The sequence below is a fragment of the Balaenoptera acutorostrata genome, chromosome 15, assembly GCF_949987535.1.
Source record: "Balaenoptera acutorostrata chromosome 15, mBalAcu1.1, whole genome shotgun sequence".
Taxonomy (NCBI): domain Eukaryota; kingdom Metazoa; phylum Chordata; class Mammalia; order Artiodactyla; family Balaenopteridae; genus Balaenoptera; species Balaenoptera acutorostrata.
Genome location: NC_080078.1, coordinates 3,904,746 through 3,924,817, shown reverse-complemented (window position 1 = coordinate 3,924,817; position 20,072 = coordinate 3,904,746). Strand labels below are relative to the sequence as shown.

Below are 20,072 nucleotides of genomic sequence, written 5' to 3'. Positions count from 1 at the left end.
CTCTTTGATTTTTCTCTTGGAACTTTTCAGGAACCGGAGTCCCAGGGCTCGGCGGGACAAAGGGCCTTTGTGAGGCGCCAGGCGGGGGAGGGGCACGCACGGGGGGCGGGGGGGGCCGGGAGCGCGAAGATCCCCGCCTGCGGGGGGGGCCGAGGACCGGGTCGTGGCCTTGGGGTGCGCGTGTCCCCCAGGAGCTCTGCCCGGCCGGCCACGCTGAGGGCTAGGGTTTTCTCCCAAGTGGTGCGCTTCCGGTGAGGGAGGGGTGCCGGAGACCCTAGAGGAAGGGCTGGGGGGGCGGCCCTGGGGTACAAAGGGCCGCTCGGGCTGTTCCCTTTTGCGCGCGCCCAGAGGCCGCGGTAATTTTTGTGTTTGCGCTCTTAAGGTCGCTTGGCCCGGCCCGGGGAGGTGGCAGGGTTCTGTGGCCTAGAAGTGAGACCCCAGTCATTCTGGCTGGCAGGGCCTTCACTCGCCTTCCGAGAGTCTGGGAGAGGGCACCGCGGACTCCCGGTCTCCAGTCTGGCTGGGGCCTGGCCGCGGCCAAGTGTTCTAATGAGAAGCCGGGAAAACAGCCACCACTCAAGGGGGCCAGGGCCGCACCGAGCCCAGCCGCAGCAACCAGGCCATCTAATGCCCATTAGGTGGATGGGGACGCTGAGGCACGGGGGGAGGGGACTCGGTGGCGGGGCAGGCAGGACGAGGAAGTCCAGCGGGAGGTGGCCGCAGAGGCCTGTGCCGGCACTTTGTGAGTTAGGACCTGCCTGAGTTCTGCGTGCTCGGCGGCTGAGGTCATGGAGGAAAGAGCAGCCGGGCGCGGGAAGCGCCGCCACTCAGGCCGGTGCTCGCTCACCCAGCAGGGAAGGGTGGGGGGCTGGCGCTGCCTCTTGCTCCCCGCCGGTCGAGTGGCCGCAGTGAGACCTAGGGACCCCCAGACCCTGGGCCAACGCCCAGACCAAGGCCGGTGCTAATCCCATTAGCCAGGCGGTGGGGAACTGCTCCCCATTCACTGCTTGGGGCGGGGCGGGATTACAAATTTCTCAACGCGGCACCCGTCCCCGCCTTTCTTGCGGGGTGCAGGTGCTAAATTTTCCGCTTCCAACGCGCATCACCTTCTTGGCTGTCAGCTCCCTAAGTCTCGCCAACGTTATCAGCCGCCTCTTTATTTGTTTATGTTTGTACTGGGAAGCCTGGAGAAGCTGAGCTATTTGCCTCAGGTCACACAACCAGAGAGGCCGAGTTACCTCTGGACTCCAGCGTGGGCGGGAACTCCGGGCGAATCCAGCTTTCCAGGGCAGAGGGAGCTGCCCCGGGAGGGCTCACAGCTGGAAGGGACCCTGGCTGGGGGGTGGTGGCTGGGACCCTATTCAAGCAGGTATTGACAGGGGGGTTGGGAGACAGCTTTCTGCATCGTGGATCTGGGTGGAGAGGGATGGTTCCTTCCTCTGCAGAAGACGAGGTGAAATCAAGAATAAATGGGGTTTGGGATAGAGAGTCCCGGTTCCCTTTCCAGTAATCTTGAGTATTGATAGGTATGTGAGCCCTAAAATGTTCACAGCAGTCGGTGAAATGGGCAAGTAAGTGACAAACACCTGGTCGACCTGCTCCTCTGCTCTGCGGTTGGGAGGCCTGGACTCAGTTTTCCTCACCATTGCAATTAAAGAACTATTAGCAGGATTTTGTGCTTGGATGTTTATTCTCCCTGACCCCACACCCTGGGCTGGCCCCTGGAGGATATGTGAATGGGGGGTGGGAACCCAGGATCAGGATGGGGAGGCCCTGCACTTTGGACCGGCCAGTGGACAATAGCGGGCTGTGGGCCTTCTCCAGGGTCTGATCAGCTCTATCTCTGGAATCCAGTCAGCCTACTGAGATTGATTTAAGAAGATTAATCAGTGGGACTGGCTGGTGGAGTGATGTGATCCCCAAGATAAGGGAGATTTGCTGGGTGCATCCTTGTCTGGGCAGAGGCATAGGGGAGGCCTGGGGAATGTTCTAGAATCTGGAAGGGCCTCCACAGCCCCCTGGCTCTCTGAGCCTCCTGGTTCTTTAGCTCTCAGCCTCAGCGCTGTCTTCTTTCCTCACTTATTCATTTACTCAGCAAAGGATTTCCAAGTGCCTCCTGTGTGCCAGGCACTGCTCCGGCCCTGGGAATCGGCGGCGACCAAACACAGAAATCTTTGCCGTCATTGGAGCTCCCATCTTAGTGTGTGGGGGCCAGGCAGTAAACATAAGTCAGCGAAGGAAGTCATTTTAAAGAGAGAGATAGACTGTGAAAGAAAGAAAATACCGAGGGACTTTTTTGGCCGGAGTGGTGAGGGGCTGTGAGCCCTGAGAATGGCCAGAGCTGGGGAGGAGGGGGGTAGGGATGGGGGGGGAGTGTGGGACCCTGCAGGTCCCTGAAGGCCAGTAATGAGGTCTTGGAATTTCAAACTCTGAGGAATGAGAAGTCAGGGTTTTAAATGGAGGGAGTGACTCAAATTGAGGGACATTTTACAGAACTAGTCTGGACTCTTAAAAAATGTCAATGGCATGCAAGACGAAGGCTGAGAACTGTTCCTGGTTGAAGGAGACGAAAAAACTGACAACAAAAGGCCATATATAGCCCTCGATTGGATCTTGGATCAGGGAAGAAATTGCTCTAAAGAATATCACTGGGGCAATTGACAGAATTGGAATATGGACTGTAGATTAGCCGATAGTGAATATCAGGTTTCACGAAGTTGATCACTGTACTGTGATTATGTAGGAGACGGTCCTTGCTCTTCGGAAGTAAGAACACTGAAATGTTTAGGGGCTGGGGACTTGATGAACGCAACTACTCAGGAATGGCTCAGGAAAAGAAAAAAACAATATCTAAAATTTTTAGACGTGGGAGACAACGATAAATCAAATGACTTCAAATAAATCAACTTTTCACCCTTTCACACGTAGGGTGAGAAAGCAGTTCACAATTGCCAAACCTGGGGAAGGTCATATGGCAGTTGGACTATTTGCTAGTTGTACTGTTTCAGACTTTGAGTTTGAAATGATTTCCAAATGGGCATTTAACAAAATTAGTCTGGATTGCTGGAGATCGGTAGACGGGAGAGAAGCAGGGGACTTGTCCGTGGTGAGGAGGCTCTCAGGGAGGTGATAGTGACCAGGGAGGGAGGCTGGAGGTGGCCAGGGTTTTGTGTCCTGTGGAGGTGGGGCTGCTGAGATCGACGTGGAAGGGCAGATGAGGAGGACAGCAAATGGATTCTTGGTCAGTGCTACTCCTGGAGGAATGGGGAGGAAGAGTTTTGAGGAGAAGGTGGTGATAGAGCATTCTTTTTTTTTTAAATTTTTTTTTTTTTTTTAATTTTTATAGCTACTTTATTTATTTATTTCTTTATTTTTGGCTGTGTTGGGTCTTCAGTTCTTGCGAGGGCTTTCTCTAGTTACGGCAAGTGGGGGCCACTCTTCATCGCGGTGCAGGGACCGCTCTTCATCGCGGTGCGCGGGCCTCTCACTATCGCGGCCCCTCCCGTTGCGGGGCACAGGCTCCAGACGCGCATGCTCAGTAGTTGTGGCGCACGGGCTTAGTTGCTCCGCGGCATGTGGGATCTTCCCAGACCAGGGCTCGAACCCGTGTCCCCTGCATTGGCAGGCAGATTCTCAACCACTGCGCCACCAGGGAAGCCCGTGATAGAGCATTCTTGATTTGGATGTGGCCAGGTCGGGGTGCTCTCGGCTCCTGGCGTGGACCAGTCTGCAGTCTGATCTCCCGTAACTGCCACCAGGTCACTTGGAGCCCTGTCTTTGGTCATGTGGGGTCCTGTCTTTCGCCCAGAATCTACCCCCATCATGAACCTCACCTGTCCTTTACTTCCCAGCCCAGCTTTTGAGGGCACCTATGGGAGCTGCTCAGGACAGGTCTTGGGCCTCCCCAGGGGCAGTGGGGACCCCTGGCCAGTGGCCAGTCTTGGCCCCCAGGGCTAGGGTCCTTGCCACACCAGCTGCCCGTAGAGGCCTGGCATCTGACTTTGGAGGAAGTCAAGGCCATTTGATCGGAATCACAAAAACAAACCATCTTTGCAGGCCGTGAATGCATTCACCATCTGCATCCCAGGTTCTTTGATGAGCTAATGAAAGGGATGGACCCTCAGCCCAGAATAAATAACCTGCTTCACACACTCTCAGTAATAATTTTGCATGTTCTGGGCCTTAGGCACCAGCTTAGGTTCATCTTGCAATCTCCAGATAACTGCTGGGGGCAGGAGGGCCTCGGGGCTGAGGTCGGATTTCTGGAGTTTAGATCTTGCTCCTGCACTTACTGGGTGATGACTCTTAAGCCTAGATTTTCTTATCTATGAAATGGGTCCATTAGTGATACTGAAGTGCCTAGCACACGAATAGCCCTGTGCAAAAGTTACAGTAAAAGTGATTGCTGTAATTAAAATTGTCCTTAACCAGTGACTCACGAGTCCCTGGCTCTAGTCTGGTCCTCTCTGAGGACCTCTGAAATTGTGTACGTAGCCCCTTTTGTATGGTCTACAGGCTCCTTAGACTTCAGGGTGCCAACTGGAACCCATTATTTTTATTATGTTCCTTTTTTGGTGTAATGGATACTCTGTAAAACGCTTCAATCTTGAGTGGTCAGTACTTGCAGTTTTACAAAATGAACACGCTGATGTCACCACCAGCCAGCTCAAGATCAGGACATTTCCCGCATCCAGAAGGTTCCCTCTGCTCTCTCCTGGTCACTATCCACCCCACACCCAACTTCATTCTTATTTCTGTTACCTTAGATTAGTTTTGCCTGTATTTGAACTTTCTGTAAATGGAATCATGCAGCATGTCCTTTTTGATTTTTAGCTGTTTTCACTCACACCAGTGTGTAAGATTCATCCGTATCTGAGGTGTGAAGCAGTTACTGATTTCTGGTTGCTGTATGGTATTCCACCCCGTGAATACAGCGCAGTTCACATCACTCTTGTCTGTTGATGGACATTTAGGTTGTTTCCAGTGTTGGCTATGAATAGTGTTGGTAGGATCATGCCCTTTTGGTGCACATAGGTACACATTTCTTTGGCCGTGTATATAGTATCTAGGACTGGAATTGGTGGGTCACAGAGTATGTGTAGATTCAGCTTTTGTAGCTGTGAGCTTTCCAATGGTTGCACCATTGTGCAATCCGTTCCCTGTCTTCCCAGCACGTGATATTGTCAGTTGCTTTAAATTCTATTCATTCTGGTGAGTAAGTAGTAGTACCTAGTACCTAATTGAGCGTGCATCCCCCGTCCCCCGCTCCGCAACGAGCGGCAAACGGGATCTTAGTTCCCCAACCAGGGATTGAACCCGTGCCCCCTGCACTGGAAGCTCAGATTCTTAACCACTGGACTGCCAGGGAAGTCCCTGTGCCTGCATCTTAAACACTTTTTTTCCCTCATTTTTTTAAGCTTTATTGAGGAATACTTTGCATCCTGTAAAATTCACCTAGTGAAAGTATACACTTCTGTTTTATGCGGAGTATAAACTTTAAAGTTAGGTGTCGTTTAAAAAGTCAGATGGTGTTAGAAGGATTATAAAGAGAACCAGTAATCCCTTGCCTCCTGTCTCCCCATTCCTGATGCCCCCTTTAAATTCTCTTGGCTGTTTTTCTTTTTTGGCCTTTTCATCCGTATTTTTCTGTAATCCCCTGCTTCTCCCGCTAGTTATTTTTTAGATTTTTAGATTCTTTATTGACTTCTATAGAAGATGAGGATTTTGCGTAGACTGTCCAAGTCTCTATCCTGACTCTCCCATTTATTAGTGTGAGACCGTAGGCAAGTTTCTTTAGCTCTCTTACCTTGGTTTTCTCATCTGTAAAATGGGGATAATAATAGTATCTACTTCATGAGATTGTTATGAGGATTAAATCATTAATACATGTAAAGCATTTAGAACAGTATCTGGAAAATGATAAGCACTTAGTAAATGTTGATTGTCATTGTGGCCTCACACCCTCCCCCGCCCCCATTCCTCCTTCCTCTCTCCTCCCAATGTTTGAAATACAGTTTTGTTTTGTTGTTGTTTTTGTTTTGTTTTTTGTTTTGGCTGTGCCACGCAGCCTGTGGGATCCTAGTTCCCCCACCAGGGATTGAACCTGGGCCCTCCTGGACCCTCGGCAGTGAAAGCACAGAGTCCCAGCCACTGGACGGCCAGGGAATTCCCAAAATACAATTTTGTTTAAATCAGTTTTATTATTATGGCTTTGGATTTGTAAATGTTTGTATTTGAGCCAAGTGATATAATAAAATTCATTTCTTTATTTCCTTGAGTTATTAATTGCCTCTTTTTTCCCCCCATTTGCAGGGATTTCTTAGAGTCTCTGTCTTCTCATCTCTTGGTATAGTTTTCATTTGGTTAGATCTGTTGGATGAGCTGCCTCTTTCTTTCCTTGGAGATGTTCTTCCTGCAGTTTTTCTTCTTCCTGCTCTAGTCTGTTTGCCTGGTGCCTGGGCCTGTTCAGACTCACTGCCCCTCTGTGCTATGTTGCATCTCCTGTTTCCTGATTCTCATTCCTTCCTCTTTCCTTCTTTTCCTTGTTGTGGTGGAGCATATCTTGCAGTAGCATTCTGTGAAAAGATACACAGAAGGCAATTTTTTTGAGGCCTAGTATACCTGAAGATGCCTTTATTCTACCTTCACGCTTGACGGGCATCTTGGAAATAATTTGAGGGAACTGCAACATCACCTTCTAAATTCCAGTGCAGCTTTTGAGGGTGTGATGTTATTTTGATTCTTGATCTTTGTACGTGAACTTTTTGTCTTCCCTTTTACAAACGCCTAAAATCTTTTAGAACCACGTAATAGTTATAGAGCATTGGCTCTGAAATTCTTACACGTGCTCTTCCACTTGCCACATGGCCTTGGACATGTTACCTAACTCTGTAAGCTTCAGTTTTTTCTTTTGTAAAACGAGTAATAGTGCTTACCTTTTACATTTTAAATGAAGACTTTTTGAATTACTGTTAATTTTATTGGTATTTAATGATTTGCTTCTCACCATTTTTGCTATTCTTTCTAGTGCCTCTATTAGGTAGTGGAGCTCCTAGACCGATCACTTACTTTTCTTCTACTTTCTTTGCTATTTTCCATCTCTTTGTTTCTTCTGCTTTCTAGATGGTCTCAATTGTGTCTTCTAACTGTGCAGTTTGATTTTTTAATTAAGTTGTCATATTTTTAATGTCTAGGAGCTCGGTCTTATAATCTGGATGCTCCTCTTTTTTTTTTTTAATATTTGTTTATTTTTATTTTTGGCTGCGTTGGGTCTTTGTTGCTGCCCGTGGGCTTTCTTTAGTTGTGGCGAGCGGGGCTACTCTTTGTTGCGGTGCGCAGGCTTCTCATTGCAGTGGCTTCTCTTGTTGCGGAGCACGGGCTCTAGGCACGCAGGCTTCAGTAGTTGTGGCTCGCGGGCTCTAGAGCGCAGGCTCAGTAGTTGTGGTGCATGGGCTTAGTTGCACCGTGGCATGTGGGATCTTCCCGGACTAGGACCAGGGATTGGACCCGTGTTCCCTGCATTGGCAGGCGGATTTTTAACCACTGTGCCACTAGGAAAGTGCTTTTATTTTTTCAATCGCATCCTGTTCTTGTTTCATGGATATATTAGTTCTCATCACTTGCAGGATATTAATTATATTTTTTTTCTGGAGTTTTCTTCTCTCAGGCGTGGTCTCTGTTCCCCTGGGTCTTTTTTGTTCATTTGTCTTTCACATTAGAGACTCTGCAGGTGTCTGGTGGCTGGTTCTGTGGTGTCTCTTCATATTTAAGAAAGAGGCGCTAACAAGCTGACAGGACTGGGATCCAAGGGGGGGGCTTGTTGACCATGGTGGAAGTTTCTGACAGTGTCTGTAGGTCTTCCTTTCTGTCTTCCTCAGTCTCCCAGGCTGGAGTCCTGTTACAGCCTCCAGGGAGTTTAAACTTGGCCGCCCCTCTTCCAAGAGCTGAGTGTACCTTTTAAGAATGAGGATTTGTAGTACTCAGATCCCATTTTCACTTTGGTCCCCACACCAGCCCTGAGAATCCAGCCCAAGACCCTCAAGGGTTCCATTCATGCACAGTAACGTTTCCTTTTAAAACCGTGTTACTGCCATTTTTGTGAGTGTTCTGGCAACTGGGGAAGGATTTTTTTCTTTTCTTTCTTTTTTTGGCATGCGGGATCTTAGTTCCCCAACCAGGGATCGAACCAGGGCCCCCTGCAGTGGATGCGTGGAGTCTAAACCACTGGACCACCAGGGAAGTCCTCTGGGAAAGGATTTGTCATGCTAGATCTCAGTGCCCTGGGATCCGGCCGCCTCTCCTCCCCTGGCCCGTGTGCCGGAGAGACCTGGTTCCTCTCTGTCTCCGCCTTCCCCACTAGGACGCTGCCCTGTTTTTGGCCGATAGTTCCTAGAAGGCCCTCCCTCCATCCCTACCTCTACTTCCTCTAGGCCAGGACCTCCTTTAGGGGGAAGAGAAATCAATGGGGAAATCCTCTGTAATTGCTTTAGAATTGAGAAAGTCTGGAGCCCTGGGGCGAGGCCGGGGTGGATTCATTTGCATATCATTGTCGAGGCTGAGGCCTTGACCGCTCTGGGCTGCCTTGGGATCCCCTTTATTTAGATTTGAGCACCTACTTTGTGGGCTGGGTGTCTGGTGGGAGCAAGGCAAAGTCCTAGCCTACAGGGGGCCCAGATTCTGGGCTGGGGGAGGGGCTGGAGTTAAACCCAGATTGCCCTTCTCTTGCTGTGACCTCTGCTGGGGAGGAGCTGGGAGGTCTGGGCGGCTAAAAGGTGCCTGCTGGGATCCGACCGTCTTGGGGTGAGGGCTGGCTCCAGCGGGAGGGGAGGGAGGCTGGAGGTAACACTTAGCCTGGATGAGGGAGCTGGAGGAATAAAGCCCCTCGGGCCAGCCCTCGGGCCCAGCTGGACCCCTCCCCTCCTGGGTGGGTGGGGCAGGTCAATCTGTCCTGGTGGCTTCTGAGCCTCTGCTTAGCTCAGGGGAAGAACCTCGGCAGCTCAAGATTCTCAGCCACGTGTACTGCGTGGATGGGAGCTTGGGGATGCTGGCAGTGGCCACAGGTCCTGTGGCCCAGTCACAGCACCAAGAATGTGCAAGGTAAGCCCCCCACCCTCTAGCTCTGTCCCTCAGCCTTGCTGGTCTGTCTTGTGTCACCTTCCTTGGGGAGAGGGGAGTGCCATGAAGCGGAGGACACAGGCACGGCCACAGTCACAGTTTCTTTCCTTTCTTGCCTGCCCTTCATTTTACTTTATTTTTAAAGGTGAGAGCTTTATTTGATTTTATTTTATTATTGTTTTTTTTGTTGGCCACACCGCGCAGCTTGCGGGATCTCAGTTCCCCCACCAGGGACTGAACTTGGGTCATGGCAGTGAAAGCCCGGAATCCTAACCACTAGGCCACCAGGGAACTCCCGATTTTACTTTAGAGGAAAGTAAGGCTCAGAGAGGTTGTGTCACCTCCCCAAGGTCACACAGCCAGGAAGTGTGGGATCTAGGGGCCAGACCTGAGCTCTCTGGTGAGAAAACCAGGGGCTGGGGAGAGATGGGGTATGAATAAGAATTTTTCTTTCTCTTTCCCTTTTCCTTTCTGGGCTCATTTTTATTTATTTACTTGTTTTTGTTTTTGCAAATTTTGTCAGTGTGAGAGTTCCATGAAAATTACTCATGCTTGTGTTCAGATTGGCCTCCCTCTGCACTCAGTTTTTTAAAGGATATTTTTTATTGGGGCTTAAAAGACACACAGAAATAAGCAGAGATCATAAATGTACAGTTTGGTTATTTTTTTCACAAACGGAATCAACCAGGTTAAGAAGGAAACCCAGGTGCCCTGTTCTGTCACCCTGTCCCAAGGTGACCCCTATCCTGGCTTAAACCACCTGCTCTGAATTGTCTGTTGGTGCCCTTCACGTTTGTGGAAGCATATAGTGTGTTCTCTTGGGTGTGAGGTTGTGAGATTTATCCTGCCCTGGTCGCTGTAGTGCCTTCTCCTTGCTGAAGGGGTTGCCTCCTGTGAGAATGTCACAATTTGTTTATCCAGCTCTTGTTGGACATTTGGGTTATTTTCCAGTTTTGGCAATTACTGGTGAGAAGATCTTTGAATTCCAATCTGCGATCTTTCTACACAGACCTGCGAGGGCATTGCTGGGTCAGAAAGGTTTCTAGATTCTGCCAAACTCTTTGAGAATGGTTGTACTGATTTATGCTCCCTCTGGCCATGTATTAATATTGTCCATTTTTCCTTTTTGACACATTAGCCCTTCTGGTGGGTGTGCAGAAGTTTTCATTCACATTTCCTCCATGGTTTATGAGGCTGAGTACCTTGTCATGGATTTACTGGACACTTGGACGTCCTTATTTGCCACTCTCCTGTCGAATCTTGCCCATTTTTACATTGTGGTGTCTGCCTTTTGCTTGTTGATTCTCAGGCGTTCTTTATATATTTTGGATACAAGCCCTTCAATGGGGCACAGATCTTTTTCCATGAGGTGGCTCACATTTTCGTTCTCCTAATGGTGTCATGTGATGAATAGACATGACTAATTTTCATGTACTTTAGTATATCAGTCTTATCTTTATGGTCAGTGCTTTTTAATGTGGTCTTTAAGAAAGCTTTGGCTGCCCTTGGGTCGTGAAGGAATTTTCCAGTGTTTTCTTCTAGAAGCTTTTGCCTTTCCAGTGTTTTCTTCTAGAATCTTTTGCCTTTTGCCTTTCTGCAGTGCACCTGGAAGGGATTTTTATGTATGGTGTGAAGTAGGGGGGTCAAGATTCATGGCTTTTCCCATATGGGTGTCCAAGCAGACCAGCAGTGTTTATTGAAAAGACCATCCTTTTTCTACCCTGTGCAATGGTGGGCCTGTTTCTGAATGGTCCTGTCCCCATAGGCCTTTTCATGTACCCATGTGCCGATATCACACCAGCTGCATTATTGGTATTTGATAGCCTAAGTCTTGCCACGTTATTCTTCATCTTGAAGGTTGCCCTGGCTATTCTTTTTTTTTTTTTAAATTATTTATTTATTTAATTTTACTTTTGGCTGCGTTGGGTCTTTGCCGCTGCGCGTGAGCTTTCTCTAGTTGCTATGAGAGGGGGCTACTCCTCGTTGCAGTGCGAGGGGCTCTCATTGCGGTGGCCTCTCCTGCTGGGGAGCATGGACTCTAGGTGCTCGGGCTTCAGTAGTTGTGGCACTTGGGCTCAGTAGTTGTAGCTCGCGGGCTTAGTTGCTCTGCGGCATGTGGGATCTTCCCAGACCAGGGCTCGAACCCATGTCTCCTGCATTGGCAGGCGGATTCACAACCACTGCGCCACCAGGGAAGTCCGCCCTGGCTATTCTTGATTTTCTGTGTTCCTATATAACTTTTTCTTTTAACTAGTACAATACATGTAAGTTTGCCATTGTAACCATTTTTACATGTACAGTTCAGTGGCATTAAGTACATTCACATTGTCAGTCAAGTCATCACCATTAACAGTCACCACCATCATCTCCAGAACATTTCCATTCTCCGAACTGAAACTCCGTCCCCATTAAGCACTAACCTCCATCCCCCTCCCCCAGCCCCTGGTCCCCACCCTCTACTTCCCGTCTCTATGAATCTGGCTCCTCCAGGGACCTCCTAGCAGTGCCATCGTAACAATATTTGACCTGTGTCTGGCTTATTTTGCTTGGAAGCATCCTGTCTTCAAGGTTCATCCATGTTGGGTCAGGGGTCAGAATGTCCTTTCTTTTTAAGGCTGAATGATATTTCATAGTATAAAGATAGACCACATTTTGTTTATCCAATAGACCCTTGGGTTGCTTCTATCTCTTCGCTGTTGTGAATGGGAATAACGCTGCTATGAACATGGGTGTGCAAAAATCTCTTCAATTTTTCACCCGACTTTCAATTTCTATGTGACTTTTAGAGACAGTTTTTCAATTTTCACAGCCCCTCCCCCTCCCCCAACCTTTGCCCCTACTGGGGTTTGGATTGGGATTGCATCAAATCTCTAGATCAGTTTGGCTGCAGCGAGCATGCTAATAAGGACCTCTTTGCCCACAAAGGTGGTTTCCTTGAGGGGGACCCCCAGAAGTGGGTCTGGGCTTTGCTAGCCTGCTGATTTGCTTCCCAAAAGCTGGGGGTGGGTTGGCCCTGTCCTCACCCTCCCTCCGCTGCTCTACACGCCCCCACCCCACCCCCGGCCCACAGTCAAACTAAAAATATGCTGATATGATAGATGACAATGATGTCATCCTGTTTCGATACTTGTTTGCGATACTAACTTTTTCCTGAATTCGGCCATTATTTACTGTTCTTCATTTGTGAATTGTTTGGGATTCTTATTGGACGATAAGGCTCTTTCTTTATGAGATGGGGCATTAACCCCTGCTCTGGCTTAGATATTACAGAAATCTTGGGATGAATGGGAGTCTGAAGGTCATTTTATCCAGAGGGTCCTCGGACTATTTTCAGCGGCTGTCATAGAAACGGCTAAGTCACATGCCTGTGCTCTGGGCTAGAATGGGCTTTTTTTTGGGTGATAACCCTGATCTGATCATGCTGATGAGAGGCTCTGATAGCCTTTGGTGACGTCTTAAGGGATGCAGTTCCTTTGCGAGGCCAAAACGTTTTAAAATAGGAAGGGAGAACACATTTGTTTCTTGTTTGGTTGGGGAGGGGGTCTTTGGGAGTGAAAAGATGAAAACAGGGTCTGTGGCTGAGTGGAAAAGTGTAGATTTTGGAGTCAGAGCCTCAGTTTCCTCATCTGTAAAAGGGACAAGAATCTCTCCCTCCCAGAGTTGATGGTGGGGGTGGGTAGTTTGGGGGGAGGGTGGCATGGGGGTGGTTGGATTAGAGACAGAATGAAGTGAAGCCTTGAAGCCCTATGCTGGCTGTGAAGTAGGGCCCAGGAAAGGCTCCTCTTTGTCCTTCATCCAGTTCTAACTGATTGTGACCTTGCCCATCCCTCCCACCCGTAAGTATTAATCTAGCACCTACTGTGTACAGTGTAGGTACACAGGGGGGCACTGGGGATGGCGTAAACCTACACTGTAATGCAGGGATCTGCAAACTGCCTCCAAATCTGGCCCGTCTCCTGTTTTTTGTAAATAAAGTTTCACTGGGACAAAGCCCAGTAGTTTTCAAGTATTGTCAGGCAGGCAGAATAGGCCTGCAACGCCTAAAGTATTTATTATCTGGCCCTTTCAAGAAAAAGCTTGCCTACTCCTGTTCCAGTGGGTGGAGAGGGACAATAAACAAGGAACTACAATAAAGAAGGAGCTAATGTGTATATGGTCTGATAAGTGGTGATAAGCACGGTGGAAAAAATAATTCAGGAAAGGGGGTGGGGGTGGGGCAGGTTGCAGTTTACGGGGGCCCTGGTGACGGTGGGAAGGCCGCATTTGTCCCCCGTCACCTGGGTTGCAAGAGAAGGGAGTGAGGTATATACAGATGGGAGTATACAGATAACTTGCAGTATCTGGAGGGAGGAATGGATTCCAGGCTGAGGTGCAAAGGCCCTGGGGTGCAGCCCGTGGGGCTGTGCTGTCCCATATTCCCTGTGATAAAGTCCTATGAGTCCTTCATTGTTTACCAGACCTTTGTACCCACCATGATCTCATCCAAGTCCCCCTCCCCGCTCCCACCAGCGAGGACTTCAGGTACCTATTATATAGTCAGTTTCTAGAAGGAGCCCAGTGACTCCATCCATTACAGAGGCAAGGTTCCACTGACCGGCTAAGGTGGCCTCACCGTTGCCCTCTCTGGGGACCAGCAGCTGAGCGTAGTGCAGCCCCCTGTGGGGTTCGTCCAGACGGGCCTCATTCCCCAGCCCCCAGCACCTGGGAGCCCTGCCTGAGCAGTGAGGGGAGGAAGGAAGGAAGCAAACACCTTTTCAGGATTCGAGTTCTGCCTCCTGGTGACCTTGGCCAGCCTTGGAGTCGGCAAAGCCCTGAAGCCCTTCCTGTGTTCTCAGTGTGGATGAAGGAGGTGGCGATGGCTGAGAACAGGCTGGCCTGCACCCCCAAACTCATGGCTCTCTGCTGTGTTCCCGAGATGCAGTGCGTGGGGTGGGAGGGGCTGGGATGTTGGCGGGTCCCAGCTCGGGAGGGCCTGTTAGCTCAGTCCTGGAGGGGGCACAGGTGGGGTGGGGGGGTGCCAAGGCTGGGTGGAGTGGGGGGCCCATGCCCAGCTCCCTGCTGCTTATATTCCCAGAGGGACCTGGACCTCTCCCCAGGGCAGGGGCACGGGCACGTTGCCCCATAGCCAGGCCTCGGGACCTCTTTTCTTGCCCCGGGGGCACCCTTCCTCTCTCACTGGGACCGGAGAAGGGGAAAACCATTTTCCAAGCACCTCCGAGGGCCAGGCCCTGCGTGAGGGGGTTCCCTCACTCAGGGTCCGAGGGACAGTGGCCGGTCTGGAGCCAAGGGCCTGGCGCGGTGGGATTCCTGAGCTGAGGCCTTGGTGTGCAGTGTGCTTTTAGCACCAGCTGAGTGACTCGGTTGCCCCGGCCCGGTGATACCAGACAGTCTCTCTAAGCCTCAGTTTCTTAGTCTGTAAAATGGGGGTAACAAGATTCCTTCACTCCCAGGGCTGTGGGAGGGTGAGCCAGGACGGGAAGGTGCCAGCCCGGAAACCTCTGGGCCCTGGGGCGCCCTGGGCAGCGAGGTCAGGGAGATGCAGTGTTGGATTCAGAGGCAGAGAGAGGAGCTTACGTGTTTTTTTTTTTAAATCGAGGTGAAATTCACATAATGCGCAATGAATTATTTGAAAGCATGCCTTTCCATGGTACGTAGTGCGTTCATCATGGGCAACCACCAGCTCTCTCTAGTTTCAGAATTAAAGTTTTATTTTAAGGAAGGACAGATGGAATTTGGGTAGGGGTGATAGTCCCACTTGGACCCTGACCTGGAGCAGTTGCTGGGCTTCTTCAAACCCCAGGTTGTGTAGCTAATAAATAACGAGGCACTTCACGAAAGCATTTTACAAACGTGAGTTCATTGAATCTGTGCGTCCACGTGGAGGGGAGAGATTCCTGTTATCCGGCTCCTCAGCCTGGGGAAGTGAAGTAACTCACTCAGAGTCACAGAGCCGTGGGCGTTGGGGCCAGGGTTTGTTTTCCACTGTCCCCTGGGGGCCCCCCTCTGTCGCACCTCTGTCCATGGTTGGGGGCCTGGCCTGTCAGAGGTCCCGTCCCTGCTCTGCTCCGGTTTCCAGCAGGGAGGAGCCTTCCATCCAGACTGTGGCTAAATTAAGTCTGAATTAATTAAAGTTTAATAAAATTGAAGATGCGGTTCCTCAGTCTCACCAGCCACGTGTTTCAAGTGCTCAGTAGCCACACGTGGCCAGTGGCTCCTGGAGTGTCCAGCGAATATCTAGACCAGGTGTCATTGATTCACCAGGTTTTGGTCTGTCCAGGATGGCGGGCAGGCCAGTGGGAATGTCCTCCCACAGGGGATCCTGGTGGCCCTCGAGTGGCTACCCTGTAGGAGGGGTGTGGGCTGCATGGCTGGGCTCCGGGTCAGCCCTGGCTCTGCCCCTGGTCCAGGGCTGTGTGGCTTTGGGATTGTCCTCTGTGCCCCGTGAAAGGCCTGTGGGAAGATTCCATGAGCGTCTCCATGTGAAGCCCGGTGTCTGTTGAAGTTGGGTTAGGTCCCCCTTTCTAATTATGAGTAATGGTACTTTATTACGGGTTCACTGTGTGTTCTAGGCTTGGACAGTCGTGGAGTGAGATACTCGCGTGGGTGGGTAGGTGGCACGGAGGCCTCTGGTCACCAGGGGGTGGCCTGGGACCAGGGAAGGGGGGCCAGGCCTTGACCTCAGTCTGTGATGAGAGGGATGGAGACCCCTCCCACCCCAGGCTGTGCTGGAGGATTTCCAGCCAAGTCTAGGGAAAGGCGGTGGGCTCTGGCTTGACTGTCACTGCCCCCCCACCCCCAACCGAGCCCGGAGGCCTCCACCCTTCTCTGTGAACCCAGGAGGCCACCGCTGTGTCCCCAGGGGTGGGTGTGCGGAGCGGAGGATGTGTACCTAGACTCTGAGGAGAGCTCCAGGTACTCCGGGGGGAGGGATGCGGGGGCGTGGAGCTCAGAAGGCAGTCCGGAGATGCCGCTGGGCCGGGCTTGGGGGGTCAGCTGCTTCTCCTCCACCCTAGGGGGACCAGGCAGGACAGCTGGAGTGGCACATGCCTCCTCAGGTGTCAGGAGCTGTGTTTGCCTTGTCTCCTAATCCTAACATGTGTCCACCTGCTTTTGCCCTGAGAGGATCAGACACAGTGCAGTCACTTAGGCCAAGAGTTGATACCTGCTGTGTGCCAGGTCCTGGGCACCTCGGGGGAGGCCGACTCCGCTCCTGGGGGACACAGGTCTACATTTCCACGTCGTCCTGGGCGGGGGGCTTCTCTGAGGCCCAGGGAAGGCCCCGAGGTGGGAATGAGTGGAGGGGCCAGGTGGAAGGGAGTCCCAGCAACTGGGGGTTTATCTCATGTATCTGAGCCCTGCCCCTCCGCTGCTTCAGGAACATCATTAGGGGAGGGGGTGGGGACAGTGAAGTTGTGCAAATAAACGCCACTGTCCTAGGCCTGGCGGTGAGGGGCGCTGGCGTGCCCATTTAATGGAGCTGCACGCCGCTGCTCTCAGAGTGCCCAGGCCTGCCCGCCGGGCCCGGGGGAGGGAGTTCGGGCACTGTTGAGCCTCGTGGCAGGCGGGAGCTGTTGGTGGCATCCGGGCCTGGGGTGCCGCTGGGCGGGTTTCACAAGCCCGGGCAGGGGCAGGCCCAGGGCAGGAAGAGCCGGCGGCTGATGTAAGCCCTTGCGCAAACCCCTGGCTGCCAGCTTCCGGAGCCGGCCACCCGCCCGCCCGCAGAGGAGGAAGCCTGGGGCCTGGCGGCCCGGAGGCCCCGCTGCCCGGGCTGGGGCTGCATGGGCGGACTGACCGGCCAGCATGGCCCTGGGTCCCGAGGGCTTGGCGCTGGAGTCCGGTGAGGGGGCTGGTGGGGATGGGATGGGGGGCCCGGACGCGGGGTGGTGGTGATGCCACGTGGTGCCAGGTGTGCTCCCATCGCTCCGCCTGACGCCGGCCGCTCTGGGCGACAGGAAGGAGGCCCTGCCCCTTGTGTGCGCCCTGAAGAGCCTGGGGGGACGTTTGGGCCTCCTGTGCCCCCGGGGAGGTGGTGAGGGCGGGTCTGTAGGCCCTGCGTGGAAGCCTGTGGGGACTCAGAGGGTGTGGGTGGGCATCTGCGAGCCCCCTGAGGGCCGGGCTGGGGCCCCCTGGGCACCCGAGTCACACATTGTCTGTGACCTCCTGCAGCCACTTCACTCTGGGCCGCTGCAAACAGTGCCCGCATCGCAGGGGCTTGGAGAGGTTCCCTGAGGGGTACTCGGGGAGCTCTTACCTCGGTGGGGAGAGCTGGTGCTTGGTACCTTTCAGTGAATGGGCGCTGCTGCTGTTTATTATTATTATTATTGTTAAATGTGTGCTTCTTTCTTCACTACAATTCTCAAGGGAGGCGTTATTATCCCCATTTTGCGGACGAGCAAACAGAGGCCAGGGAAGGGAAGCCCTCTGCCCAGGTCTCATAGGTCTCCCCCGGCCTGTGAGCTGGGGGCCTGCCAGCGTCTTGCCCTGAAGGACGGGCACGTGGAGCTTAGGGGCAGCACCCCTGGATGGCAGGAGGGAGGACGCACCCCTGCGGGTGGGGGCCTGGCCAAGTGGGGCGTGGCAGGGGTGGGTGCGGCTTCCACCCAGGCCCCAGCCGGTTGTCCTTCCTGGTATCAGTCGGCCTCCACGCCCCCATTTGAGGGACCCCCAGAAGGAGGAGCTCTGCTCTCTGAAGGGACAGGCCTCCCTTGTCCACTGCTCTCATTCATTCCCTGATTCACTTGCTAATTCCCTATAGTTCTGGGACAGGCTGCTGGGCTGCATTCAGAGCCCCTGGTCACAGGCTGTGGGATCAGGCACTGCCCATCTCTGAGCCTCAGCTTCCTCATCCGTTAAATGGGCACACGGTTCCTCCCGCACAGGGTTGGCTGAGGGGTTGGTCTGGGCCTGTCCAGGGATGCCTTGGGGTTCTTGGAGGCCATTCTCCAGCTCTCTGGTGTCCTCCGTGGTCCAGAAGCTCAGAACCTGAGCCCCCTTCCACCTCGTCACTCTATGGCCTCCGGAGGTCCCTGCCCCGCACTGAGCCTCAGCTTTCGGGTGCAGATGGGGAGAACCATACCCTCTCTGGCCTGGGGATGGTAACGCCCTTCTGCCAAGAGTGTCGGGTGCCCTGGAGGCACCTGGGGTCTCATTGGGCAGTTTTCTCAAGCGCTGAGTCTGGCTGAGTTGACCCAGGGTGGTCCTGAGTCCAAGGGGCTGCGGTGGGGCAGGGCGGAGGAGGTTTGTTTGGTCTCCCTGCCAGTGTCAGCTTCGAGAAGCAGGGAGAGGCGGGGATGTCGGGGCGGTGGGCTGGGTGGCGGTGGCCTGGTGTTTGCCTGACAGCCCCCCTTCTTTCTGCAGGCGAGGCCTTCTTGGGCAGCTTTGTGGCCAGCGGGATGGGGCCCTCGGCCTCATCCCATGGGAGCCCGGTGCCCCTGCCCTCTGACCTCTCCTTCCGCTCCCCCACCCCCAGCAACCTGCCCATGGTGCAGCTGTGGGCCGCCCATGCCCACGAAGGTAAGGAGCGAGCCAGGCGGGCGGGCCGAGGGCGCTGGGCCACTGTCCCCGGCACTTCTCAAGTCTGCCCCCTCCCCTCTGTCTCCACGGTCACTCCTCCATGCTGTGGCCCGTGGGGCCCAGCCCTGGTCATCCAGCCTCCTTGCTGTTCTTCAGATGCTCAGCGCTCCCTCGTGGCGCTGTCCCAGGGCCTTTACACGTGCTGTTCCCTCCGCTTGCAGCCCCGCACCCCAGCTCACTGGCTATCTCCTGTTCCTCCTCCAGGGCTTGGCTCAAACACACCCCCCACCCCACCCCGGTTCCACCTCCCGCTTGTGATGACACATTCATCTGTGTGTTTTTTCGTGAGATACCTGTTTCCCCACCAGAGTGAGCTCTGAGGGCAGGGCCTAGTTTGCTGCTGCCCGCCATCTCCCCAGTGTACAGTCAGCTCGTCAGTCATCGTCATTGTGAGGGCAGTGGGACCAGGTGCCATTGGGCTCTCTTGTCACTGTTCTGCGGTGACGCCCCTAGATGTGGGGAGGTCTGCCGGCCCAGAGCAAATCCTGGGCCTCCGTGGACCTCAGTTTCCCCTCTGTCCGTGAAGGAATGGGCCTGGGGGGCTCTGAGTGCACCCTCCACCTTGGGCTCCGGTGGATTTTAGATGCTGGGTGCTAGCTCGCTCCTGCTGCCTCCTGGGTGTCCTGGGGTGCTCCCGGGTCGGGCACCCGTTGCAGGTTCAGGCTTTCCTGGGCCTTTCGCTGCCCACTGTCTCCCCACTTCCTTCTCGGTGCCAGTTGTCACCAAGTGCTTCCGTCCTTGTCCTCACTTGTGTGTGCCCCGCACGGAGGGGGCGATCCTGCCTCTAGGACTGGGATGGTGGGCAGTCCTTCCGGGCTGGGGTCCCATCTGAGCCTCCCATTTCCACCAGCCCAGAGCGGGGGTGCTCGAGGGGCCTGAAGGGCAGAGGCTGCCTCTGGTGCCTGTGTGCCATCAGCCTGACTCCCTTTTCTCCTTTGCCAGCAAATACCGGTAATAATAGTAACGATAGCAAACAATGCGGTGTTCTTCCTGTGCACAAAGAACTGCATACCTGAACTCACTTCATCCTCAGAACAAGCCGTGAGGAGGGACTATTATGCCCATTTTACAGATGAGAAAGCAGCGGGAACCAGTGCCTAGCTAGGAGTGTTGTTTCAGTGATGAAGTGAGATAACATGTATCAGGTGTTCCTTATCGTTTTGTGATTGTTGTTAATGTCATCGTCAGGTGGGGCTGTGGGTGAAGATGTGCGCCCAGTGTGGCCAGGGACGGGTTCTGCATCTCTGGCCTCAGAGGGAGTGACTGGTGGGCATGGGGGACCCAAGTCCCTCAGGGATCACCAGTGGGTCTGAGGTCCTGTAGGACTCACCGCCCAGGCGGAGAGGCAGGATCCTCCTCCATTGCCCCTGCACCTGCTCACCCCT

The 20,072-nt window shown here is 53.1% G+C and overlaps 1 protein-coding gene across 7 annotated transcripts in view; it reads left to right on the top strand.

The window, feature by feature from the left end:
- The window catches only part of TNRC18 (trinucleotide repeat containing 18), an 86,030-nt gene that overhangs the window by 3,954 nt on the left and 62,004 nt on the right, over nucleotides 1-20,072 (top strand). For 6 of the 7 annotated variants that reach the window (XM_057528303.1, XM_057528305.1, XM_057528302.1 and 3 more), the window contains exon 3: nucleotides 18,472-18,627. In XM_057528303.1, the coding sequence (XP_057384286.1) occupies nucleotides 18,472-18,627 (156 nt within the window). Of the gene's footprint in view, nucleotides 1-16,800; nucleotides 16,952-18,471; nucleotides 18,628-20,072 lie in introns of those variants that run through there. The other variant, XM_057528306.1, reaches the window with a different exon arrangement.